The sequence below is a fragment of the Gadus morhua genome, chromosome 6, assembly GCF_902167405.1.
Source record: "Gadus morhua chromosome 6, gadMor3.0, whole genome shotgun sequence".
In the NCBI taxonomy this organism is placed as follows: Eukaryota; Metazoa; Chordata; class Actinopteri; order Gadiformes; family Gadidae; genus Gadus; species Gadus morhua.
This window is the reverse complement of record NC_044053.1, coordinates 22,700,996-22,727,542: the sequence shown is the minus strand read 5'-3', so window position 1 is coordinate 22,727,542 and position 26,547 is coordinate 22,700,996. Positions and strand designations below refer to the sequence as shown.

At 44.9% G+C, this 26,547-nt stretch overlaps 5 protein-coding genes across 7 annotated transcripts; 3 read left to right on the top strand and 2 right to left on the bottom strand.

Moving 5' to 3' along the window:
* Positions 1-368: 368 nt before the first annotated feature.
* brd3os (BRD3 opposite strand) lies at positions 369-869 on the bottom strand (the record flags this gene model as incomplete). Its single annotated transcript, XM_030359075.1, has 1 exon — positions 369-869. A coding segment is annotated over one exon (501 nt), but the record flags the coding sequence as incomplete, so codon positions are not given.
* Positions 870-1,750: 881 nt separating this feature from the next.
* Positions 1,751-4,803, top strand: LOC115545681 (inactive phospholipid phosphatase 7-like). The gene is made up of 4 exons (XM_030359072.1): positions 1,751-1,979; positions 2,642-2,967; positions 3,352-3,533; positions 3,626-4,803. The coding sequence occupies exons 1-4, from the start codon at positions 1,813-1,815 to the stop codon at positions 3,830-3,832; spliced, it is 882 nt and encodes a 293-aa protein (XP_030214932.1). The 5' UTR covers positions 1,751-1,812; the 3' UTR covers positions 3,833-4,803.
* A 427-nt stretch (positions 4,804-5,230) lies between these two features.
* Positions 5,231-11,879, top strand: LOC115545679 (WD repeat-containing protein 5). The gene is made up of 13 exons (XM_030359066.1): positions 5,231-5,631; positions 6,085-6,193; positions 7,407-7,480; positions 7,567-7,656; positions 7,919-8,008; positions 9,493-9,576; positions 9,657-9,712; positions 9,874-9,920; positions 10,057-10,132; positions 10,365-10,398; positions 10,498-10,572; positions 10,846-10,933; positions 11,042-11,879. The coding sequence occupies exons 1-13, from the start codon at positions 5,560-5,562 to the stop codon at positions 11,140-11,142; spliced, it is 996 nt and encodes a 331-aa protein (XP_030214926.1). The 5' UTR covers positions 5,231-5,559; the 3' UTR covers positions 11,143-11,879.
* A 4,737-nt stretch (positions 11,880-16,616) lies between these two features.
* gstt2 (glutathione S-transferase theta 2) lies at positions 16,617-19,910 on the top strand. 2 transcript variants are annotated; one of them, XM_030359074.1, is made up of 5 exons: positions 16,617-16,882; positions 17,362-17,449; positions 17,529-17,610; positions 17,791-17,967; positions 18,559-19,910. In XM_030359074.1, the coding sequence occupies exons 1-5, from the start codon at positions 16,756-16,758 to the stop codon at positions 18,703-18,705; spliced, it is 621 nt and encodes a 206-aa protein (XP_030214934.1). In that variant the 5' UTR covers positions 16,617-16,755; the 3' UTR covers positions 18,706-19,910. The 2 variants fall into 2 exon arrangements, with proteins under 2 accessions (XP_030214934.1, XP_030214933.1); XM_030359073.1 differs by having other exon boundaries at positions 17,529-17,679.
* Positions 19,189-26,525, bottom strand: chek2 (checkpoint kinase 2). Of its 2 annotated transcripts, none has more exons than XM_030359064.1 (15): positions 26,390-26,525; positions 25,633-25,906; positions 24,993-25,108; positions 24,231-24,363; positions 23,103-23,193; positions 22,912-23,008; positions 22,292-22,345; positions 21,955-22,019; positions 21,751-21,850; positions 21,533-21,619; positions 21,253-21,416; positions 20,729-20,844; positions 19,669-19,754; positions 19,469-19,528; positions 19,189-19,334 (listed from the first exon to the last, which is right to left on the bottom strand). In XM_030359064.1, the coding sequence occupies exons 2-15, from the start codon at positions 25,898-25,900 to the stop codon at positions 19,257-19,259; spliced, it is 1,515 nt and encodes a 504-aa protein (XP_030214924.1). In that variant the 5' UTR covers positions 25,901-25,906; positions 26,390-26,525; the 3' UTR covers positions 19,189-19,256. The 2 variants fall into 2 exon arrangements, with proteins under 2 accessions (XP_030214924.1, XP_030214925.1); XM_030359065.1 differs by having other exon boundaries at positions 19,189-19,331.
* Positions 26,526-26,547: the final 22 nt, after the last annotated feature.

Genomic DNA, 26,547 nt, shown 5'->3' with positions numbered 1-26,547 from the left:
CTTATGCACACATAAAAACAAATGGTTTTGATTACGAAGATCACATGAATAAATTAATTTATTGGAGAATTCATATTCAACCGCAATCGACAGTCGCACCATGAAAGGTGGTGTTTGATTAATACTAGTAGAGCTTTGCGACGTGTTAAATGAAAGGTGGATCCTATATAAATCTTCAGCCTGATTGACTGCCGCTGCCGCGTGTTAGTGTTACCATGACAACCGGCCCGGGACAGGTGTCTTCTCGATCTGACGACTGTTTCCGCCACCCCATCCTCGAAGTTCATGAATACGAGTACATCCACAAACACCAGGCTTCTGAATAATTGATAGGTTGGAAAGATCGGCATCGTCCTGGGCATGTTAGACTACATGATGAGACAGATCTTGGACCTGCTGCCCTCCGTGGGAACGACCCCGTCCCCTAAGGTCTTCCTGTCGCGGACCACCACGGCCTGGTTCCCGTGGCTGCTGTACCAGGCGGACTGGCTGCGGCTCAGGTAGTTGGCCGGAGGGCCGCCCTCCAGCTCCGTCTGCTGCTGCTGCCAGATCAGCAGCGAGGTGTCCCGGTACCGGAGTCGGGCGTAACCCTCCGCCAGAGCCTTCTGGGCTAAGGGAGCTCTCTCCTCCGTGGTGGAAGCATTGTTCACTTCGGCACTACCGAGGGAGTCATGGGCTAAGGGAGGTCTCCCCTCCGTGGTGGGAGCCTGATTCACTTCGGCACCACCGAGGGAGTCATGGGCTAAGGGAGGTTTGAGCTCCGTGGTGGGAGCCTGGTTCACTTCGGCATCACAGAGGGAGTCAGACAACCGAAGCGGTTTACCGTTTAGGACGGGCACAGCACCAGGAACACACGTAAACTCCACCCATCAGAGAAACGTTAGGCGCTCTTCTGGAAGAACCAATCGAATAAGATCCAGTGAGTTACCTCAAAAACTGCTACGTCGGCGGACAGGCTGAGATTTAAATGCCCTGGCGTCGTCGTCGTCAAGCAGTTGATCCGTTACCAAGCAGCTCGGATATGACCGTTTCCTTTCCAGCTCGTTAAAGTACAAGCGAGAGATATCACACATTTGAATCTTTGACTTGTGGATATTAATACAATAAACGAAAACTAGAAGCCAACAAAACGTTAGCATCCGTTCCAAGAGACCCAAATTATAACGGCGAATATAACTTCCGGTTTGAATGGGTGTCTTTATTTCAAAATAAAAGTCCTCACATTTGGGAGTGGACGCTACATTGTAATGTGAAACATGTGGCGAATGCATGATAAACATCATAATTTCGATCTGGCGGGTATTTCCCTCTGCACTTCGTACTTCCATTTATAAACTAGTAGGGGTTAAACTGAGGATGATTTTAAAAGTGGTGGTTGTGTATAACATCAGGTGCATAAATAAAATTATGTAACAATATATATTGTTTTGTAGTGTAATTTTTTGCTGCCTTGGTTATGCCTTGTAAAAGCTATGCTTTTCCAGTGTCAAGCAGCAGCAGTCTAGAAGAACAGCTGGGGGTTGGTTCTGCAGAAAAGGGCCACGATGTCTATTTTTAACACAGCTACTCCGAGAGAGTCACATTCTGACTCTCTCTCTAACCCCCCCCCCCGATTTTCTCCCTCTCTCTCTCTCTCTCTCTCTCTCTCCCTTTTCCCTCTCAGTCTCTCTTCCCCCCTCCTCTTGCTGGTTCTCTCTCCCCCCCTTCTACTTAACTCTTCTCTCTCTCTCTCTCTCTCTCTCTCTCTCTCTCTCTCTCTCTCTCTCTCTCCCTCTCTCACACACACTCACAGTCACAGTCACTGATACCACCATGCCGGCCTCGGCCCGTCATCGGTCCCGGGACAATGTCCTCAACCGTCCAGAGTTCCTCTCCCTGAACCAGCCCCCTGGAGCCTCTGGTCCAGACAGCCGACCCAGGGCTCGACCTCGTACCACCTCCCCAAAACAGCCGCAAAGCCAGGAGAACGGAGCCTTCAGGTAAGTAGGAACCCACAGCCAGCCGCCCGCCGTAGTGCTGCGGCTGCTCCCTGCTTCATGATTCCAAACTTGGAACGGAGGACAGGAGTAGAACCTGGTTTACATGGCATGACTCCCAAGGCAGAGGCCCGGAGCTGTTTGTGTTACAGCATTTTTGCTAGAGCTCTTACCCTACTAGGGCACACTCTGGGTGTGATGGGATTGTATATCGCAGAGAAATTGTGTGAAATTCAAAGAAAATACAACTAAATAATGAGACGATGGGTGACAGCAGGGGAAGACAGACAGGTGGATAGAAAAATGTTACAAATAGCAGCAGAGATTGAAGGGAGTAAATTATTGCTCAGGAGAAAGGAAAGATAGAGAAAAAAGGTTAATAATGTTTAGTTGTTGATTTAGGTTAATGAGGAGTCTGTACTCTCCTTGTTGTTCTGCTCCTAGTGGTCTCTCCTCTCCTAGTGATCTCTCCTCTCTCCTTGTTGTTCTGCTCCTAGTGGTCTCTCCTCTCTCCTTGTTCTGCTCCTATTGGTCTCTCCTCTCTCCTTGTTGTTCTCCTCCTACTGGTCTCTCCTCTCTCCTTGTTGATCTGCTCCAAGTGGTCTCTCCTCTTTGGTGACCTGCTGATGGTGCTCTTCCTCTCTCCTTGGTTGATCTGCTGCTAGGGGTGCGCGGCAGGATGTTCCGGATGCAGGAGCTGGGGGGTCGGAGGGCGGAGCGAACGAGTCCCAGCCTTCGGAGCAGGACTGCATGCAGCTCAACCCCTCCCTGGGAGGCATCGCCCTGAACTCCCTGCTGGCCATTGACATCTGCTTGTCCAAAAGGATGGGGGTGTGTGCGGGCCCCCGGGCCGCCTGGTTGTCCATAAACTCCCTGGTGGTCCTGCTGGCCTTCAGCGGCCACGCCGTGCCCTGGGTGTTGGGAACGCTCATCAGTCTGTACCGCAGCAACACACTGGCTGGACAGGAAGTGCTGGTCAACCTGCTGCTGGGTGAGAGACTCACTGACATGCACATACACAGAGGCATGCATGCACATGCGCACACGCACACACACACACACACACACACACACACACACACACACACACACACACACAGAAGTGTGTGTGTGTGTGTATGTTCATCTTATCTTATTGTATCTTACCCACAGAGAGGAGGAGAACATTCTAAAGTAGTTGCACCTTTGTAGGAATGAGGTCATCTTCCTTCTTAGACACTCTTATTTAAACTGTCAGCAGTGTGCAGCTCTCATCCATTGTGTCTGTTGAACAGTCACTCAGAGTAGCGATGCTGTCACGCATGGGGATGATAGAAGAGGCCCCAGCGGTGCACAAGCTGAACTCCCACTCTGACACGCACCTTTTGTCTCACAGCTCTGGTGCTGGACGTTCTGACCGTCGGCGGCCTGCAGAAGTTGGTCAAGCGCAGAGGACCATGGGGTTACCAGCCGGGGTTCTTTGACTACATCGCCATGGATACGTATTCATTCCCCGCCGCCCACGCCAGCCGAGCCGTCTTGGTGGCGGGGTTCCTGCTGAACCACTTGGTTCTGGCGGTAGGTGGTCATGTCCTCTAAGGCGTGCTGGTTAAGCTAATGAGTCTCATGTGTAGTAAACCCCCTTCCCCCTCCCCTGATGTGCTCCCCAGGTTCCTCTGAGGATCTTGCTCTATCTCTGGGCCTTCCTGGCAGGGGTGTCCCGCATTCTGCTAGGGAGACACCACCTGTTTGACGTGGTCTGCGGTTTAATCCTGGGGTATCTTCAACTCCACCTGGTAGAGAATGTGTGGCTTGACTCTGACACCTGTCAGACAATCATCTCCATCAGCACACTTAACTGGGCTCAACTCATTTAGCAGCCCCCCCGACCCCGCCAGATGGTGTCACCCTGGTTCGCACAGCTTCTGTCTACACTACAGTGCTTCTGCTTTGGACTTCTTGAGACTTCTTTAGACTGGTTCAGGGCTGTGATCTCAAGGGGGTCTAGTTTGATTAGGAGTGGGTCTGGGTTAAGTTAGGTCCAGTAGAAGCAGAACACAGGTTTTGTAGAGCTCTTAGTGTTAAATAAAGCATGCAGCTCTTCAACGTTGCAGAAGTATGGAACTTAAAGGTGCTGTAGGTTATTGAGGGCTATAATTTGAGGGTAATTCACAATTTGTAACCATCTGTCTGCTATGAGTGAGTGAAGTTCTCTGTGAGAATATATCATTTCTGGTAGAATGCGCCTGTATCATCAAATTCTGACGACAGCTCGCTAATTTATGATCAATCAGGGAATCTCTTCCCTGATTGGAAACCAACTTGCCTGTCAATCACAGGTCCACAGGTCCACCACTTGAATACTGAGAAACCTTCAAAATCATGCAGTCTTCTGTCCTCTCTTGTCAACTCTCAAATCTCACTTACAGCAGCTTTAAAAGATGGCAGCATTAAGCCTAACATATATTCAGGTATTTTTAAGTACTTACATAGGTAAACTCCTATATTTTTCCAACACAATGGGAAAAATTATTTACTATTTACATTTTGTTCAGGAAATAACCTGAAGTACCTAAATAATAATTACAGAACAACAAACGCATCTTCCCCCTTTTCCATTCTTCCAGAACGTCTCTTCAATGTGTTTACATTTATGAGAGAGAGAGAGAGAGAGAGAGAGAGAGAGAGAGAGAGAGAGAGAGAGAGAGAGAGAGAGAGAGAGAGAGAGAGAGAGAGAGAGAGAGAGAGAGAGAGAGAGAGAGAGAGAGAGAGAGAGAGAGAGAGAGAGAGAGGGAAAATAAACATGTGCCTCCATTTGACTGAAATAAACAAAATTCATACAACCTTCCATACAACCATTGTCCATTTACTTAAGGTTTGCATACACAAATGCTGAAAACAAAACCTCTTCTTTTTTATCTGCATCCAGTTGTTTGTAGTACTTGCATCTTAGAGATTTTCAATAAAGGGCTTACCCATCAAAAACAAACATAAGTGTTTAGAAAATAAATATGAATATGCTATAAAGTTATATAAAGTTATGTTAACCATAAAATATTGAAAACATAAACCTCAGATCAGAACCTTCTAGAATGGACACAGCTCAAAAAACAAAAAGTTTTCTTCGTCTGCTGCAGATGCATCAATATTATTTGTAAACCTATGATTAGTATTTGTCTGGTTAGGAAGAGCTCGTACATTCATCCAAGTGAAGAGAGTTTTGCCCATGGTATGATCCTTACCAGTTGCCTTATGACGAAAACATTAACTTCGCGCATACTCAGTGTGTCTGCGCAGCACATTCTGGTGTTTAGCTAGTTGGGCCACACACGTCTGAGGCATTCTATAGCCGTTACGAGTCGAGCATCATAAGGTGATTCGTCAAATATCTTCATAAATCACAAATAATATCTGGTTACACTCCCTAAATATAGAATTCGTACAATACTATAATACTTGGGCATTGTTTGCTAACACATAGTTAGCAACACTGTCGAGTATCGTTAGCTTTCTGTGAGCACAGCCACTAGGTGGATCAAGAAAACAAACGCGTCGTGTAAAACGCCATTACGAACTGCTTCATCAGTGTGTCAGCCTAGACACGATGGCGACAGAAGAGAAGAAGCCGGAGACCGACAACATTAAACATTGCTCGTCGTCGGGATCTGGCAGTAAGGTGCGTTAGCTCGTCGAGGTAGCATACTTTGACACTAGCCACAGGGCTGTCAAACAGCAAGACAATCACTGATGTGTTCTTCTCTTTAGAAGGCAGGCACTTCCTGACCTGCAACGTGAATAGCTTCAGAAATAGTCCTGAAGTGTGATTGTTGTTGTATACGATATACTTAGCTAGGTGTTGAAAAACGTTTCCTCTTGTCAACGTGGAGAACACGTTGTGATATCAGGGCTCTCTCAGGATAAACTTTGCTTTGCTTAGTTAAACGTGTAAAAGTCAGTGGTCATGTTTCGTCTTTTTGCTATTCTACAATGACCTATGTTGTACATGTGTTGATTTCTTTGGTGTATTGTTCTAGGATTACCAGTATACAGCATCTCGGTTAATATTGTCATAATACAGTCAGTATGGTTCCATGTGGATTGACATGTGAGGATTCCTTTGTATTTTCAGTCCAACCCAGCCAAACCAAACTATGCTGTGAAGTTTACGTTGGCCGGACACACCAAGGCTGTCTCCAGTGTCAAGTTCAGCCCGAATGGAGAATGGCTTGCCAGCTCGTGTAAGTCCTTCCTCAAGCGACTGCACTGTGACAAGAAGCACAGACCACATGTGTGTGAGAATCTGCATGGCATGTCATCCATGACAACCCTGCATCCAATACATCTCCTTGACAACCCTGCATCACATGTCATGACAGCGCCTCGTAACTAAGCACATCAATTAACACTTTTGGCCGTGCAGAGACGTTCCTTGATTCGCTGATTTTCGGTTTCACAATCAGTTTAAACACGCCGAGTTGGACCTGAGATGGACCAACTCAGAAGTGGGGCCACAGCGAGCCCGACCCGCCCATTAGTGGGCTGCGGTGATGTTGTCCCTGGTTGCTGTTTGGAGCGAGAAGTGATCTCAAATTGTAGGAATGTCGTATATATAATATACATTTACAATATACCTATATGTTGGTTCCTAAAAGTAAAGGGTTATGAGGGTTTAGATAGAAGTGTACTGCAGAGGTCTTGGTTTGACGATATGTTCTTGAAAAACCAAATAGCTTGTGGAAATAGGACAATAGGACATTTATTTTGGATTAGTCTTCGTCTAAAGACTAAACATATATATACACACAATATTGCACACTATTAGACATGTTTTCCACATGTTTTTTCCCTAATATCAAGGTCATCGTGTGGCACTCAAGGGAATGTGTGTGAAACTTTATCTAATGTGTGACCAAGGGAGCAAAAAAGGTCAAACTGAATTGTCAGAATCATTGCGGATATCATTGTGTGCGTTGCTGTCCGTCTGAAACCACCCAGATATATTTCATGTCTCTAAAAACGAATCAATCCCATTTTACTGTAAGGCATGACATAAAACGAAATATGCAATAAGTGTGTGTGTTTTTGTTTCATCGAGACAAGTGCTTGACCAGTTAAAGACGCACCTTCAAGCGGCTCCCCTGGTCGTAAAGGAACTGCAAACAGTGCCTGGCTGCTGCGCCTAGTCTGCCGGGCCAGAGTAGTAGTGTGGACAAATGCCACTTGTCAACCCTGCATCCACATGCCACCTCAATGTCAACCCTGCATCCACATGCCACCTCAATGTCAACCCTGCATCCACATGCCATCTCAATGTCAACCCTGCGTCCCATGACAGCTCCTTCATCACTCACTATCACATAGTTTGTTCAATTTTCAAACAGGTGAATCTAGTGAATTTGGAAAGATGATCCCCATGAGATTCTCTAAGTGTGGTTACATCCCTTTCTGTAGCGGCGGATAAGCTGATAAAGATCTGGGGAGCATACGATGGAAAGTTTGAGAAGTCCATCGTCGGTCACAAACTGGTAAGGAGTCCAGTTAGCTCCACACCGGCACTGTTCCAGTCCAGGTGTCCTAACGAGTCTTAAAGCGGGTCTTAATGTGTGTTCAGGGTATTTCTGACGTGTCCTGGTCGTCTGACTCCAACCTGCTGGTCTCTGCCTCGGACGACAAAACACTCAAAATCTGGGACAACTGCTCTGTAAGGCACACAAAATACACATTGCCGAAATACAAATGCATGCATTGAGTTCTCAAATGACCTCACACACACAGCATATTTATTCATGAATTCTAAACACAAGTAAATGCACGCAGGCATTTATTAATTCTAGACTCACTCACTCACTTACTGACTGACGCGTGTGCTAATATTTGGAATGGCATCCTGATCTTTGAGCTAAAACTCTTTGGCCAGTTTACAGCTAATGACTTAAAGTCTGTCTGTTTGCCCGTGTGTCCAGGGAAAGTGTCTGAAGACGTTAAAGGGACACAGTAATTATGTCTTCTGCTGCAACTTCAACCCACAGTCCAACCTGGTGGTTTCGGGTTCGGTAAGTCCTGTGTTAAATACCGTATTTTCCGCACTATAAGGCGCACTTAAAAGCCTTTAATTTTCTCAAACGACAGTGCGCCCTATAATCCGGAGCGCCTTATATGGCGAACACACAAACACTTAGGCCCCGTCCACACGGAGCCGAAACGGGCAAAAACAATCCGGTTTCATTTTATGCGGTTCAGGGATATCTCCGTAAAGACGGAGTCATCTCGAAACCGCATCGAGCTGTAGAAACACTGTAGTAAATATTCAAGGCGCTGGTTCTCCACAGAAAAAAGTGGAGCGCATCAAGCCTGCGCGCTGTATGCAAACATTAAGTCACGAGGAGATTCAACCTTTTAAATTGAGCAGAAATACTTTTCAATGTACAGTTAGGAATTACATTATCAAGGGGCATTATTTAAAGCTACAAAAAGAATACAAATAAAATGATAAATAAAAATTTCAACGCAACTCTGACGTCCCCTAGCTGGTGGGGGGCTAATACCCTAATCGTTTGCGTTTAGGGTTAAAAGCACAAGACTTATGCGGTTTCACCAAAAAATCGGCTTCGTGTGGACGGGTCCTTAGAAGGCGAACACACGTTCACCAAGACGGGGAGACGGCGCCGGGTGACTTAAGCCACTATCTGCCAATGGATCGTGGATGCCTGGGCTGATATATCAGTCTCAACTGTGGTTCGAGCTTTCACAAAGACAGGAATAATCACTGAACTGCCAGGCAGCAGCGACACTGACTCGGATAATGACGAGAGGGAGCCGGGCATGGTGGATGCCGTACTCGCCCAACTGTTCAATTCGGACACTGTAGAAGAAGAATTCGAGGGATTCGTGGACGGGGAATTAACTGAAAAAGTGAGCTTTACGTGTTATACGTAACTGAACAACGTTGAGTTATGCACTAACGTTTGAATTAGCGGTATCAGACTGTTTCTTTTCCGTGTTTACAACTGAACAAGGCTGGGAGATATTGCTAATATATGCACATTAACGTTTGAACATCGTTACCATGGGAGTGAACGGATTTGTCGGAACGCTTAATAAAGTGTGACTTTATCTGACTGTTTTGTTGACATTCCCTTTAGCACAGCTCCATCTAGTCGATGCATAACACAACCCCAGTCAAACGTTTGACTGCAGTATCTTCTATTCTATGAGCCTTATAATCCGGTGCGCCCTATATATGATAACAGTTCTAAAATAGGCCATTCATTGAAGGTGCGCTTTATAATCCGGTGCGCCTTATAGTGCGGAAAATACGGTACTACTAAACTACTCATTAACCTGTCCCCACCAAACACCACTCTTCAAACGTGTCATCATATACGACATCTAATCAACAAGTACTCGTAAAGCCAACCCTATAAATATGCTAGTCCGAAACGCAACCTTATAAACATGGCCTCTAAAGCCCACGTCCTGCGGAGGAAAAAGCTGAATGATCCATCTTGTCTCACCGTCTTTGATTGTGTGCTTGTAGTTTGACGAGAGTGTTCGTATCTGGGACGTGAAGACGGGGAAATGTCTGAAGACTCTTCCGGCACATTCTGACCCTGTCTCAGCTGTAAGTCGGGCCACTGACTGCTCAAACGAAGCATGTATGCTCTGTGTATTACTCTATTAAGGATGTGTGTTGGTCCCCAGGTCCACTTCAACAGAGACGGTTCGCTCATCGTTTCTAGCAGCTATGATGGTCTTTGGTACGTTTATTTACTGACACGCCTATGGGCACACACACATTCTGACTGAATTCTCTGCTTTATGAATATTCCTCTAATAGTATAAAGGTAGCCTTCCATCAAAAAATCTTGATTCAACCTTAGCTACGCTTCGGATTCTAAACCAATCTACCTGTTTCTAGCCGTATCTGGGACACCGCTTCAGGACAGTGCTTGAAGACACTAATTGGTGAGTAGTGGGGATGTATGCTATATAAACATGACGCATATATGCTTTTACATGACATAAAGAGGATTTAATGGACTGTAACATGACCTAGATGTCTAGTTTATAGATCTGGCAACCATTGTGCTGTTTCCTCTAGACGATGACAACCCTCCGGTTTCGTTTGTCAAGTTTTCTCCCAATGGGAAATACATCCTGGCTGCTACTCTTGACAAGTCAGTATTAAAACATAAGTTTGCCCCAATTATGGAAAGTGGCGAATGTCTTTCATCAAAAAATTATCCAAAGAAAGTAACATGAGATTTCTCTATGTTGCTCGAAAGTTTGAGCCAAATCTTGCATATCGCACCTTTTAATAATGAATTCTAGTTGGTTTTTGGTTGCTAGCTAGGTGAGTTTTGATGTGAGTAGGCGTACAGCTGTCTGATACTTTGTTGTGTTTCACAGCACATTGAAGCTTTGGGACTACAGCAAGGGCAAGGTACGGCGTGTGCGTGTGCGTGTGTGTGTGTGTGTGTGTGTGTGTTATCTAAACCGTGCTGCTCCTATAAAGTACTAACATCCTCTTCTGTTCCACTAGTGTCTAAAGACGTACACAGGACACAAGAATGAGAAGTATTGTGTCTTCGCCAACTTCTCTGTCACTGGCGGCAAGGTGTGTATATGTGTTTGTGTTTTTTAAAGATATCAAATGATATGATCAAGTTCCTGTGAAACCTTGTTTGAGAAATTGTAAATGAGTGTAAAGTTCAGGGATGAACTCGTGTGACTTGAAGACTCCCGTTCAGCCTCCTGTTCGTTTTTGTAAAACCTTACTGCTGGACAACGAGCAGTCCTCCAAGCTGTTGGCGTCAGATCAAGGGCTCACTGTGCTAGAGGCCATCCGGAGGCACTGGCCAGGCGTGAACCTGTTCACCCTGTGTTGTAGTGGATCGTGTCGGGGTCCGAGGACAGCATGGTCTACATCTGGAACCTGCAGACCAAGGAGATTGTCCAGAAACTACAGGGACACACAGGTAGGACCCTGCCACGACCTACCTAGCCAGCTCTCCTCCTCGCTGCTTCTGCACACAGGCCTGTGTCTCACCCTCTGTCCCTCAACCTCTGTCCCTGTGTGTCTTTAGACGTGGTCATCTCCACGGCGTGTCATCCCACGGAGAACATCATCGCCTCGGCAGCTCTGGAGAACGACAAGACCATCAAACTGTGGAGAAGCGACATTTAGAGCCGCTCTGCAGTTGACTTAATGTTCGACGGACTGACGGCTGGACTGTTTGATTAACTGACTATTACACAGATTTACCACAGACTGAACTGTTTGACTGACAGCTGGATTGATTGATTTGCTTTAGGGAGGACTTGAAGAAGAATTGAGCACTTGACTGACTATCGGGCCGATTAGCTGCTGTACGTAGTGGCTGTCAAAGAATGTACTTTAGAAGAATCTCTTGGCTGTGTTATCACGGCGGACCAGACGATGTTCTACACACGCTTCAGGAGTGTAGAGCTTTGTCCCGAATGTATCTTGGGTGTGGGTTGGTTTCTGTTAAAGGCTGCATTTATCTGGACACATCTAAGCCTCTGCACTCACCCAGCACCCGGTCCTCACGTCACTCGGTGCGCTCGTGGACCAGTCCTCCCATTGACCAGTTCCTCACGTTAACACCACCCGTTTTCTTCAGCTTTCCTTTTAATCAGTAGTTTTGAAGGTCTTATAATTGCAGTTTCTCTTCTTTTGTCTCCGCTCTTATGACACTGCTGTCATGCCTTCAGACGTCTTATTTGTTAATCTAACAGAATACTGCAGTTTATATCCAGCTTGGGAAGTCCTCTGGAACGTTCATTTGTTCCAAAACCCATGACCACAAATGGCCGCCAACACCACCATCCAACCTTAGCGTGGATTACTTTTTTGTTGTCATTTATTTCCTTGTAAATAAATATTGCTGTTTTTGCCTACGAGACAATGGTGTGGTTTGTTTACAGGTAAACATTGAGGAAAATACGAGATCCTTAGCATGGCTTTGGGTGCATAGTAGACATCTGTTTAGATCTAAAGTCGGATGGCAGAAGGGCTCAGATGAGGGAAATTGGCTGTAAAGGTTTCAAACCAACGCTGTAGAAATACATTTATTTAAAAACGTCATCCTTTTTCGCAAATTATTTTTCTTCAATATAATTGAAACGGGACACAATGCGTATCTCGACCCCTTGCAGTTATACGTGTCCATGCTCTGTCCTGTCTCCCCAGAAGTTCTGCTAGAACAGTAGGCATGGTTACGGTGGAATGAGCACACTACTGACATCAGGACCACGGAATCCCCATTCACCTCCCGCCACAGGCAAAAACATTTTCAGACATATGTAATTGAACAGTTTAAATTAAATATTGACATATTTAAACAAAACAGGAAACCCAGCAATCAAGGCAAGCTTGGCTTATTCAAATGCAGGCTACACACCACAGGCGTGTTCTCCCCTTCGATGTATGGTTCTACCGCCACCTGGTGGACACTCAGAAGAAAAATAGGTATATTCAACTAGGTTCACACACTATTCAACATTGCTGATATAAAAGTTGATTCATAGTTTTAGAAAATGACAAGTTATGGCCTTTTATTTTATTATATATTTAGTCTTGGAGTAAAAGTCTTAGACATGTGTGACACCAAGCGTCAGTGCGTGTCTTGTTAAGACATTCGTATATGAGTACAACAATAGTGCAACAGTCATTATTATTCATTATTTAATCCCTCAGTTAATTAATTACAGTTACTCTTGCTTCCCTTGGACGTATGTATTACCTCCTTCATGTAGACATGTACAAAAATGTAAGTTGTATTTATTATGTAAATTAATATCGTATATACATTTATAAACATTTGATTCATCTACTTACTTACGCTTTTTCATACTATTTTGTATTTAACTTGTGACAGACCATGTTCGAGCAAGGTACGTTTTATTACTCTGTTTTCTGGGAATAATTGACGCAAGCAGAAACCAGAAAACAAGCCGTTTTTTCGTTTTGACAAGAAAACGAAAATCAAGATTTCAGTTCGTTTATTCGTTTCTACGTTTTGTCAAAAAAACGAAAATCATTATTTCAGTTCTTTTATTCGTTTTTTGGTTCTTACTGAGCGAAACGAATTTACCACTCAATATCTGGTTTCCGCCGGTGGGCGGGTCCTCTTATTGGCTAGCGTGCTTCATTGACCTGTGCTCTTCATAATAAAAGTTCTTCCGCTTGATAATGTCGACAAAAATATTACTTTATTATAGACACTAGCAGACACAGAGGACCACTGACACCACCCACAGTCAAGACTGACACGGCTTCAAATAACAATAATAGTGTTCATAATCATTTGACAATGAGAACTTATGAAGTTATGATGACTTCAGTGCAGTTGATGTTTAGCCACAGTTAATAAATGCAGAATAGACCTGAGGGCTTTACTACGACATCATTGTCCGGCTCTGAACTATGCGCTCTGTACGCGTTCACATCAAAGGAGCTGCGATCGCGGGCTGCTAATTTCCTCACAGCCTGAGAGCTATGAGGAATACAAGTGATTACAACACATTTCTGACAGCTGCACATTGCGCAGGGCTCTCCGTGAGACGCACGCAATTCAACCCATGGACACGCTCAAACATCCACACAACTTGCGCCGCTATTTGACAGTGGAAGGGTAGGAATCAAATGCGTCCGGGTGAAATTTCAAAATCGTCCGGGATTTTAATAAAGCCTCAATACATGTTCACATTTAATTTGCGTTGCGTTCCTCTGGGTCTGTCACAAACTAGTTGGGCTACGCCCTCCCCTACTCAGTTCTGTTCTCTTTGCATTGGTGGAAGTGAGTAGGGGGAGTGGTTAAGTAAAGCCTTCAGATTGGACGGTTTGACTTTAGAGTTACCGTCATGTTTTGTATTATATTTTTTTTACCATTATTGTTTTATAGGGACAAACATTAACACATTTCTCCTGCAGGGGATTGATAAAGTTCTATCTATGTAACAGAAGGGAACACTTACTCATACTGCATCTAATATTCATACTCATACTTTGCACAATTTACCACAGCATTGGCCTACTGAATGCCACAGATATATTTTTAAGCATTGGACTGAATGCCGCGTAAATATAATATATGTTTTGCACGTTTGCAACGTTTAAAAGTTCAGGGAAAGTATGCCTCTACTGGTGTTGCTTAGGCCAATATCCTTTTGAGGCAGTGTTGTTTCTGAATATTAGTGTTAAGGGCCAATAATGCCTACTATCATACATTAGTCACCATGTCTGTGAACAAATTTGTATGCAGTTACATATTAATATATCCCCCCCCCCCCCCCCCCCCCCCCCCCCTGCATTGCACATCTGTTGACCTTTATCCATTTACAGTAAACAGATGATTTTTTCTTGCTGGAAGATATTTTATGTTGTTTTCATATTATTATTTACTGACAGTGATTACAGAATGCGAGTTTGTGTTATATTGAAAGCGAGGCTGGGTGTGCCTATGAATATAGGCTACAGTGAGTTTTTTAAGGTGCTGTACAAGCAAATCATATTGACTACTATGTACAGTGACAAAGAATGTACAGTAGCCTACTTCATTCAATATTGAATAGGCTACTGTAGCCTACACTATGTACAGATGGTTTTGCTCTTTGCTCATGGCAGTTGTGGCAGTCATTTTAACATGTCAGCAGGCAAGCTTCACTCATTCAAGGATGTATAATGCTTTGTCCTATAGCCTACTTGGAACGTGTTTTGAAATGGATCTATAGCCTTCAAATGCACATTCATGGAAGTCTTGTATTGTCATCCCCAAATAATGCTGCAATGTAATAATATACATCTTTAAATGCACAATAATGAATCATTACCTTTATTATGACTTATCCAAGATTTTTATTGGCTCCCAGAATGCAGGTCTGTTAGTGACTCCCATTATCTCTAAAAACAGACTGGAGCATTCAGTTACTGGGCTCCTATACTGTGGAACCAGCTCTCCCCATGGGTCAGAGGCAGACCCCCCCCCCCCCCCCCCCCCCCCCCCCCCCCCTCACCTTTCGCACCTTGTAGTTTGGCCTTGGCGTCTCGCAGTCTCTCTGTGTTTCCATATATTCTCCACAGCTCCACCCCCAGTCTGAACCAACTGCAATTTTTCCCCTTGATTTTCCTGGGAGTTTTTACTCAGTCGATGTGAGGGCTTAAGGGAAGAGGATGTTGTTATGATGCTCATGCTATGTAAAGCCCTTTGAGACAAACTGTTTGTAAAAACGGGCTATAAAAATAAAATTGCCTTGCCTTGCCTAACCCGCTTGGACTGTAATTCATATTCATGCTACTAGTTTGATCATTGACTGACTACATGAATAGAGATTCTTATAGAGGTCTTATAGTCAAACGGTATAGGGTATATACAAATTTCTATGTGTTTAGGCCAGTTATGAGATCTAGTTAACATCATTAAAAGTCATTTCCAAACACATTAAAGAAAAGAAAAAAACAAAAGCAAAGAGATTTTGCAGCAGTAGCACACTTTTACTTAAACAGAGTGGGATAGGAATCAGGTTAACAAAACATAACATCTAAGCTGTCTATTACCAACGCAACATTGAAACATCATAAAACATCACAAAAAAAACTGCTGGAATACAAAGAGTTTGCTTTGTATTCCAGCTGGCCTGTTATGAGCAAATTTCTATACGCTACTATAGATCCATTCCAAAACATGTTCCAAGTAGGCTATAGGACAACGCATAGGCTAATGCATCCTGGAATGAGTGAAGCTTGCCTGCTGACACGTTAAAATGACTGTCACAACTGCCATGAGCAAAACCATTTGTACATAGTGTAGGCTACAGTAGCCTATTCGATATTGAATGAAGTAGGTTACTTTACACTCCCTGTCACTGTACAGAGTAGGCAATATGATTTGCTTGTACAGCACCTTAAAAAACTCACTGTAGCCTATATTCATAGGCACACTCAGCCTCGCTTTCAATATAACACGCACTCGCATTCTGTAAACACCATCAGTAAATAATAATATGAAAACAATATAAAATATCTTTCAACAAGAAACAATTATTTGTTTACTTTAAATGGATAAAGGTCAACAAAAGCGAAATTTTCAGTCAGTAATGTGTTGTGATCACTTGTATTCCTCATAGCTCTCAGGCTGTGAGGAAATCAGCAGCCAGCGATCGCAGGTCTGCTCTACATGAATTAACTGTGGCTAAACATCAACTGCACTGAAGTCATCATAACTTCATAAGTTCTCATTTTCAAATGATTATGAATACTATTATTGTTATTTGAAGCCGTGTCAGTCTTGACTGTGGGTGGTGTGGTCCTCTGTGTCTGCTATTGTCTATAATACAGTAATATTTTTGTCGACATTATCAAACGGAAGAACTTTTATTATGAAGAGCACAGGGCAATGAAGCACGCTAGCCAACAAGAGGACCAGCCCACCGGCGGAAACCAGATATTGAGTGGTAAACTCGTTTTGGTAAGAAGAACCAAAAAACGAATAAACGAACTGAAATGTTGATTTTTCGTTTTTTTGGACAAAACGAAAAAACGAAAAAACGGCTGGTTTTTGGTTTCTGCTTGTGTCAATTATTCCCAGAAAACAGAGTAATAAAACGTACCTTGCTCATGTTCCAGCGGGTGGCAGTAGTGTGCGGGTTTCTGCACATATTTTTAAACGCAGAAGAAGGGTTTGGGTTATCGGTTGTTCTTGTGATGCATGCATGATCTTTTTCCAGAAGTTTTGTTGAATATACAATTCCTATTCTAAAAAAGAGCTAATTTGAAACCATGGCAGGAGGAGTTAAGTATCCGGAAGTCTACCTGGACATGCTGTCGCAGCCCTGCAGAGCGCTGCACATTCTCCTCAGCTTCAACAAGGTGCCGTTCACCGTCCGGACCGTAGCGCTGAGGAAGGGTGAGCACAACCGGCCAACTAACTCATCGGTCAACTAGTCAACTAACGGTGGCCGCCAGTCAGTACTTTGAATTCATTGAGATTTCTGCCTCGAGAACTTTCTCTTGCGGTGACCTTTGACCGAGTAAGACAGCAGTGGACTTTGGCAGGGGACGCACCTTACCTTCAGTTTTAAATCCCTCACAAACGGCTTACTAAACAACATTTAAGCATGGACCTAAAACGTATACCTAAACCCAATACAATGCCTCACAAGGAGTCGTTCAACTTTCATAAATTTGAAAGATATACATGTTGAAATTCGCACTTTCGACTTTCTTGTGATGCAAGGGATTCATTTAATCATTACCAAGGCATCAAACAAAACCACTACTATCGTGTCTATGTGAACGTCGTACCACTTGTGTCCATCACAAATTATAACGTATTATGTATCCTATGTTGTATATGCACATTGCATACACATTGCTTGTCCGCAGGAGAGCAGAAGACTCCGGAGTTCACAAGTTTGAATCCGATGCAGAAGGTTCCCGTCTTGGTGGACAACGGTTTTGTCCTAACTGAAAGGTACAAAGACTTCCTAACGTGACCTCTGACCCTGGACTCCAAATTGAAGGCTGTTTGGTTGACTATGTTTTTGTGTCAGTGTTGCCATTTTGAAGTACCTGGTGACCAAGTACAGCCTCCCAGAACACTGGTATCCAAGCCAACCAGAAAGGAGAGCTAAAGTAGATGAATACATTTCTTGGCATAACACAAACACTAGACCGCACACCGCCAAAGTCTTTATAACAGAGGTAAAAAAAAAACACACACACACTGCACGATTTGCATAAACCGTTTCTCTTGCTCACTATTCCTGTTGGTCTGTGTTCCTACCTGCATGTTTGTCTGGTCTGTGTACTCAGGTGCTGATCCCCCGTATGACTGGTTCTGCTGTGGATGGTCTCAGAGTGGAGAGGGCTCTGGCTGAGCTGAAGGACACTCTGGATATGCTGGAGTCCATGTTCCTCAAGAGGCAGCCCTTTCTGTGTGGGGACGACATCACTCTGGCTGACCTCCTGGCTGTCTGTGAACTCATGCAGGTGGGCGCCCGGACACGCAGGCCATAACATCTTTCTGCCAAGTCTCGTGGCAACACCAAGCTAGTTTGCATCAGTGGTTTCCTATGTCTGAAGTCACCAGGGCTCCGTTAACTATCAGCATTCTGACTAGTATTCTTGCCATTCTTGAGATGTTTATCTCAGGATGGAGTCCCATCTAACTCAATTGGAGATGGTTGTAACTTGGAGCCATTTTGGTTTAGAAACGACAAAGTTAAACTATCAGGTACTTTTTTTTCAAACACCTCATTGGGATGTTTCATGTTTGCTTACAATCTATGCTTTTATCACGCTACACCCAGAAATTGATGAATAAATTAAAGTCATCGACAATATGGTCACCTTTTTTTTATTTTACCATTAAGAAGTCAAACATCTCAATACCACCATGGGACAAACTGAGAGCTGACATTTTGTTTGGGGCACACTGGAGTTTTGAATAACAGAATAATTGCCATGCTAAGAAATCTATACACTGAAAGTATTGAATGACGCATAGCATAAATACTGCAAAAAAATATATAACGTTTTAAAATCAGTTTAAATTGTTCGATTGACTATTTCCTCTTCTAGCCACTAGGGGGCGACAGAGACGTGCTGAGCGATCGGCCGAAGCTGCAGCGATGGAGAAGCCGCGTCCAATCAGCGCTTGGGGAATCATTTGACGACGCCCACTCTGTGTTGTACAAACTTCGTGACAACTTTAAATCCAAACTCTGATGTTCTTTGACATAACACACGATAGCCACAGAGCTGTCAAACATCCTAGTGCCTTCGTTATGCTAGAATGTTTTTTATTCAATTAAGTGGAATGCAATTTGCAAAGTTGCTTGCTTTTATAATCTAGAATCCATCAATACAAGATACCAAACTAAGATTCGTTAATTTACACATTGAATTCAGAAAAGGTTGTATAATACGGTGTGTTGTTTAATCAGGGGACTGATTGCTGTGGTCTGGTCTAATAACTAACCAGCCTACTCTCTCCTCTACTGGCGTCCTTTAAAATGAAATGAGGGATGGGACTGTGTCAATGTCGTCGTTAATGAAACCTTTGACAGCCTTGGCCCATGCTTCCATTATCATGGTCGAGTTGTCTCCTCGGAGATCACAAGTGTCATCACACGTTGTCAGGCTACATCATGATTTTTTTTCTTGTTCATGATTTGAAAAGCAGCATATAAATCAAGACCAACAAGCCAATTCACCAGTGAACAAAAAATGGTTTAATTATAAAAACATTATTTACAGTGACTCAGTGACATTTGCGGTCATTGTACGGTCTTCTTGGGAAGATTTCCGTCTCCCTCCTCGTCCTCTCTCGGCCTCTTGTTGTGCGCGAGTTCCTGCTGGACACACAAACACACTACAGTGGGTGGCGGTTCACGTTCCTCGGCATGACTGAAGCAAACGTACGGCGTGGTCAGGTTGGGGCTCTGCATAAACAGAAACCTAAATACATGTCGGGTCCAATATGTGTTACCGTGTCTGAGTCTTCAGGAGGGTACATCAATTTATTGGCCTGGGCCAACATCGCAGGGTCCTGAAAAGCACACAAGTCACTTATTAAATAACAATGTCTGAACACATGGTGGACTAATGACAGTGGTTTGGATGACAGTACATGTTTTAGCCTTTAAATGTTTCTATATGTAGCTCATGGTTTAGGGGGGAGTGCTTTACCTGTAACCATGGATGTTTTAACGCTGATGTGATGGACAGTCGGAGGGAAGGATCAACCACCAACAACTTCCTCACCATGTCCTTGGCTGGAACACAAAGTCCAGTTTTAATGATGCTTGCACACCACCACACAGCCCCCTTTAAGAGTGCGTCAAGTGTGACATCCAGGGATTGCATAATTCAATGGAGATTAACTGTATGCCTGTGACCTCAAGAGGGATACCCATAAATCTTTAAATCTACCTCCATGTGTCCTTTTCCTTTTTCAATCTCGGTACATAGCCAGAGACAAATCATAAAGTTACGGGAAAACTGACCAACGCTAATGGCGGAGTAATGCGTGTTTCCACATTCAAGGAGAATTCCAGGAGGTTCCAAACCATGTGAGCGAACAACTACATCAAGTTGAAATCCACTGAGCCTCTCAGATTTTGTCTTGCCACCTTTTGTGACGCCATATGACTCAATTGGGCTAATTGGTTCCCTCAATCCCTGTTCCACTATTGATGGAACAAGGGGAATCGGGACACTAATTAAGAGCAGGATATCTATCGCCTGGCGTGTATTGGTAACATTATAAACAAGCTGACTAATTAGAAGTCCCTCCATGGCAGCTTATTGGCTTTGGGGTGTGTGTAGTTAGTATTTATTATTTGGGTTGTGTGTAGATAGTGTATAGTCTTTGGGGTGTGTGTAGTTAGTATACAGTCTTGGTTGTTTGTAGATAGTGTATAGTCTTTGGGGTGTGTGTATATAGTCGTTGCAGTGTGTGTTGATAGTGTATAGTCTTTGGGGTGTGTGTAGTTAGTATACAGTCTTGGTTGTTTGTAGATAGTGTATAGTCTTTGGGGTGTGTGTATATAGTCGTTGCAGTGTGTGTTGATAGTGTATAGTCTTTTGGGTGTGTGTAGTTAGCATAGTCTTTGGGGTGTGTGTAGATATCATGAAGTATGGAGTGTTGGGGATGTGTGTGTAGATGGTATGTAGTGTTTCAGTTGTGTGTCGGTGGTATGTAGTCTTTAGGGTGAGTATAAATGGTAGGTAGTGTTTGAGAGGATACCTTGGTCCGAGATCCCTTTCCACTTAGAGGGCACCATGGTGAACTCCCCCTGGATGATCTGCTCCTGCACAGAGGGGCGGGACGGGTGCTCGTAGAATGGAGCGTAGCCCCCGAGACTAGAGGGAGACACGGGGTCATGAGGTCCATAGAGTTTACATAATAAGGCACACACTGTCAATGATAATGTCTTCCTAATGTTTCTACCACCCATCGAGGGGATACACTTTGTGTTTTGTTTGTAGTTCTTAATTAAATAAAAACCTAACAGAACCCTAAAGTACCTCTTTAATTGACATTACTGTGCTATTCTGTCTGCTGTGACGCACCCTCTCCGGGATTAATAAATATCATCTCATTGTTTAAATCCATAAAATCCTCCAGATGGGGTAAACATGGAAGAGAGAGAGGAGACTGAAGAGAAAGCTGTCGTTTTTTTTTCATGCCGACAGACACTGAAGTGAGTCTCTTCTAGCAACAGGGATGCAGCATTAAGTGCAGAGTGGGGGGGTGGGTGAATAGCTTACCAGACAAAGAGCAGGACTCCAAGGCTCCAGGCGTCGACGGCAGGCCCGTAGCCCGTGGTGGCAGCGTGGGTGAACACCTCAGGGGCCAGGTAGGACGGGGTCCCACACAGGGTCCGGGACAACGTCTCCCCCTCCAGAATCTTGGACTGGTTGAAGTCTGTGACCTGGACAGCACGCATTGGGTTGACAACACTGGAATGCATGTACCTTATTTTGCATATACCTTGGTGACACAGATGTGTGTGTAGCCCAGTCAGAGGTGTGTACCAGACGTGTGTACCTTGATGAGACAGGTTTTTGCCTGAGAAGCCAATAGAATATTCTCGGGTTTCAGATCTCTATGGATGATGCCATTCCTGTGGAGGTACTACACACACACACACACACACACACAATTGCTCCGGGTAAACTTTGTGTTTGGAACCAAAACCAGAGCTGAGAGCCAGCAGACACGACGAGCTCCGAACTCCCAGAGTGGCTGTGAACCAGTCGTCTCACCTCCACTGCCATCAGCATCTGGTAGAAGTAGAGTTTAGCCACAGCCTCATCCAGGCCATGTCCCGCCTTCACCCTGTTAAAGAGCTCTCCCCCCTCCATCCTGACAGACAGACGGACAGAGAGACAGACAGTCAGACAGACAGACGTCCGATCAAGAGAGTTCCTCAGAGTGGGTTGAAAGGCTTGAGGCGGTCGTTGACTTACAGCTCCAGGACGATGTAATACGTGTCCTCTGTCTGGTAGAAGTCCTCTGTTTTGATCAGACATGGCTAGAGGAGGAGAACAAACCGAGTTACAAGGCTTAACAGTCTTAACGAGTGTCTGGGCCGGCACATCTCGGTTTACACACACCAGGCAGATTCACTTGGCGATCAAAGACTTAAGAGTCCTACTCTAAATGAGAGAGGATATACATTACGAACCAGTGTTCCTTGCTCTGTCAAAATGATTCTATTTTGAAATTGTGAAATTTAACTTTCAACTTTTAGCATTCGAACATGTCAAGTGGAGGTACGCAGATCCCCCCCTGCAGCCCACTCACGTGGTCTATCCTCCGCAGGATCTCGATCTCCCGCTCTGCGTTCCTGGTGGCCGTCTGAGCACAAACACAACACATCACGAATGCTCAGCCTACGGACAGCCGGAAGACAACAGCAGAACTCCAGGCCGCCCCCAGGGGTACCCCCCGTCTTTTTCAGTTAACGTGGTGGGGGAAAGGAGGGCGTGGCTTGCTGGGAAAAGTGAAACTAGCTCAGCATTAACAAACGGGTGCTACCCTCTTGATTTTCAAAGTTTTCTTTTAAATATATGAACATTATGTGTTAATCATGGCACTATTAAAACAGGATTCAAAATGATTTGTCTCTCGCCACTGAGGACCGTGCATATTTTCTCCGAAATGGGGAATAGCAGAATGGGAGGGGCAACGGCTCTCTATAGAGTTGAACAACTGACGAGGCGACAAAATAAGGGAACTTAAGTGCATTTATTACTCTGTGTATTTAATAAGGACACCTGTGAAAGTACCCTGGGTGACTCCAATTATCTGATGCTACTTGTGTGCACAGCGATCTGTGCTGGTCTGAGGATCTGATGTGGGGGAGCAGTGCAATGCGGTGCAGGGGTACAAGAACAGGATCCACACCGACGGGGGTGACTCACCCCTACTGAAGGGAAGTTCTTCTTGTTGATGATTTTCACCGCCACCTTTTTACAAGTGGCCCTCTCAAAAGCCAGCTTCACTTCGCCGCACACACCCCTGGGAGAAAAATTAAAACAGAACCACCAAAAAAAAACAATCAAATGTAAAAGCGACCGGGACGAGCGTTGACGTTGAGACAGACTGGACGTACGTTCCGATGCCCCTGGAGACAAGGTACTTCTCCTGGAACTCTTTGGGGAAGATGGTCTGGTCGTCGCTCACAAGGTCCATAAACACAAAGACTGCAGAGACGTGGACGGAGGGGAGACCGTTAGAGACGGACAGTTATAGGAAGACAGACTGTTATAGAGACAGGGGGAAAGCCCGAAATTCAGACCGAGATAGAGTTATAGACAGGCGGTTAACGAGAGATAGTTATAGAGACAGAGATATGGACACAGTTATAGACCGACTAATGCCAAGCTCACACAGCCTGATTAACATTAATAAACACCCCCGCAGCCTCTTGTTGCGTAGCATTAACCAGCTCGTAATTTCCCTCCCTTCGCGCCATGCCCACCTCATCTTCTAATGACTGTCAAAACTGCTCAACAGTGTTTGTTGGCATGATTGCTAGTGTGCAGGTCCAATCATCCCCTGACTGCTTTTCTTTCCGCCACATTCAGCACCCCTAACGCCCATGACCCCATGAATGGGAATTCATGTGTTACGTCATACGTTGCTCCTAACAACCTGCAGGTCCTCTTTAACACTGAATTATGAGTGTATGTGATGCACTTTGTAACAGTGTGTTTTAGATAGAGCTATATAAATAAAGCTTCATTGACTTTCTTTCTTACACTACAGGACTTTCAATCCGATTCCGTCGTCAAAGAATTCCTCAAGAGAAATGTTCCGGTCTTAGTGTAATCTGGGAACGGTTAGGAAAACAGCCTGGATCTGTTGACCCGAACGTTCCTCTGATCTGAGGTGATCCAAGACACGATGATCCCTACCCTAGAGTTCTTGGTATTATCTGAGAGACCCCTTGGTGGTTGTATCCTACCTTAATCAGCTAGGCTGTGCTAGATTTAAACTGCTCTCCTCGGATGGGATTGTGAGAAATTAAAAGTGTGGGCTTGGCACCATCGTCTGCCTATCACTGTCTCTCTCTCCCGTCTCTCTAGAGAGACTAGTTATAGACTCACTCAAAGCTCCCTCCTATCCCGACCAAGCGGCCGACAGGAGACACAGAAAGAATTGAAGACAGCGACTGATAATACCAAGCAATATCCATCATAATACTGATACTGATGAGGCCCTCCCGGACGCCACGCACCGCGGTTGCGCTCCTCCGCCAGAGAAACCACAGAGTTGTTGACCAGCGGGTGCTTCATGCCCTTCCCAACAAGGGTCCCGTCCACAAAGGTCCCGTTGTTACTCAGGTCCTCCACTAGGAAGTTACCCCCCTCCTGGAGGAGAGTGATGCATGCAAAGTGAGAGACAGACAATGTGACCACGCCGCAGACATGATGACGTCAACCGCTTGACCTCAAAGAACGTTGAAGATGGTGCTATTATAAAAAACGATGATATGGACGGGCAAGACGAGACACTTCCAGATTATAATAACAGAATGAAGAGTTTCCTTGATGTTTTGATCAATGAACTAATAAATATAACCCAAGTAAACCAGAAACAATTATAAAATGGAGATTGATGTGGCTAAACAAATGATTATTTAACCCACCGGGTGGACGGCTCAGGTTAGCTTCGGACCACCTGCGGTCATGGTCTCTGAACCATTTTTTTTGTGAGATCAATTATGTTTTTTGTGAGACAGGCCAAGGCTGTTAGACATCAATGGTAGTTGCAAGACAGATGACGGTGGTTGTGAGACACACTAAGCTGGTGAGACAGACTAAGCTTGTGAGACAGACTATGGTTGTGAGACAGAGGGTTGTTGCAAGATAGAGGGTTGTTGCGAGACAGATTATGATGGCTGTGAGACAGACTATGATGGTTGTGAGACAGACTGTGATGGTTGTGAGGCAGGGCCTCGGTAGCCATACAGGCCCTGTCTGTGTGATGACTGGAGTACCCTGTAGATGCGGAAGTGCTTCTTGCTGTAGATGAGGAATGACTCGAGCCGTGGGTCCCCAATCACATAGTCACATTTGAGGTCCCGCCCAAACAGGTATGCATCCTCCACACAATCTGGTAACACGTAAAGAAAGGGTAGCTCTGTGTCAAGCCCAAAGGATAGGTTGCCAGATTGCGATTTTACAGAGATCACCAGTGTTTACCAGTCTGCTGTCACCACTAGAGGGAATTGGGTATTGCTGTCCCGGATCAATTGCTTTCACAAAAATCCCACGCTGTGCTAAAGTACCCCTCCATCATAGCTATGCAATGACTGTGCTTGTTATGGATCAGCATCTCTATAGATCCTTTATGCAAGAGTTGCAGTGAATGTAAACATGTAAAAGATGGTTACTGAACCGATTTACTTGACATGTCTTGATTAACATAAACAATCTCAGGCTGAGGATGTTTTCATCTGCTGAACAAGGTGCCTGTGCACATACATTTAACAGGAAGGAACATATAAGTATTAGGCCATCCTCAGAGGTCAAGGTAAATCTCGGCATTTCATGGGATATGGTTTAGATCTAGAGATATAGTATAGATAGTGTTCTTCCCTACGAGCTACCAGCCTGGCGGCCTGCGGTCCTACTCACTGAGGGCGCGGAAGCCCCACTTCATGGGCAGCATGCGGCCCCAGGGCACCGGCTCGGGCTCCTCCGGCACCGAGGCCAGCGTCACCGGGATGGTTTCCACGCTGCTCAGCGTCCCCGATGACTGGCTGCTCGAGGTCGGCCCGCTGGAAGAACCAGACCCAGTAGCAGAACCAGAGCCGGCCTGAGCCTGGCTAGCGGTAGGAGGCGACTGTGTTGGGGCCTGAGAGTTGGACAGGCTCTCCTCCTCTTTAGACATATCTTCAGACATGTTGACCTGAGGTGGAGTGTCAAGTTAGTTAACCTGCAGTGAAAGCCTGGGGGACTTTCTTTGTGATGGCTGTCCATTGTCGTTTTATCACCTAACGTGTTGTGAAAATGTGATGCACATTCTGGGCTCCCTAAGCCAGTTTCGGTCTTGGCGAACAGGTAGAATGCATTGCTTTAAAATATTACAAATCAGTTTTCAAACAGTGTGAGATACACAAACAACAGGAAGTTGGGCAACAGTTAGCTGTTAGCGGACACTTGACTCAAAACAGGCAAAGATGTCACGAGATTCTAGGATGCCAGGTTACAATTCATTTGTATTTTGTCCGTCCACAAATTCCCTCCAAAAGGCCATCCACCAATCACCTAACGTTATTCCTAGTAATCACAACTGATAGCTAGTGACCCTTAGCCCAATTAGCGTTTACATCGAATCGGTAGTATGCAAATCGGACCGCAATGAACGACATAACGCCCGGCTCACACTTACAGGTCGGGATATGTGTGTTCAGGTGAGGCTTTAATCAAATCAGCTCCACTGTCTTGCAGGCTCATGGACGCTTCGTGCAGCAGCTCCAGCTCTCATGTGGGATTTCCCGGGACTTGGACACACCCCGCCCACCTACTACGTCAAGCCATACGGTAGCC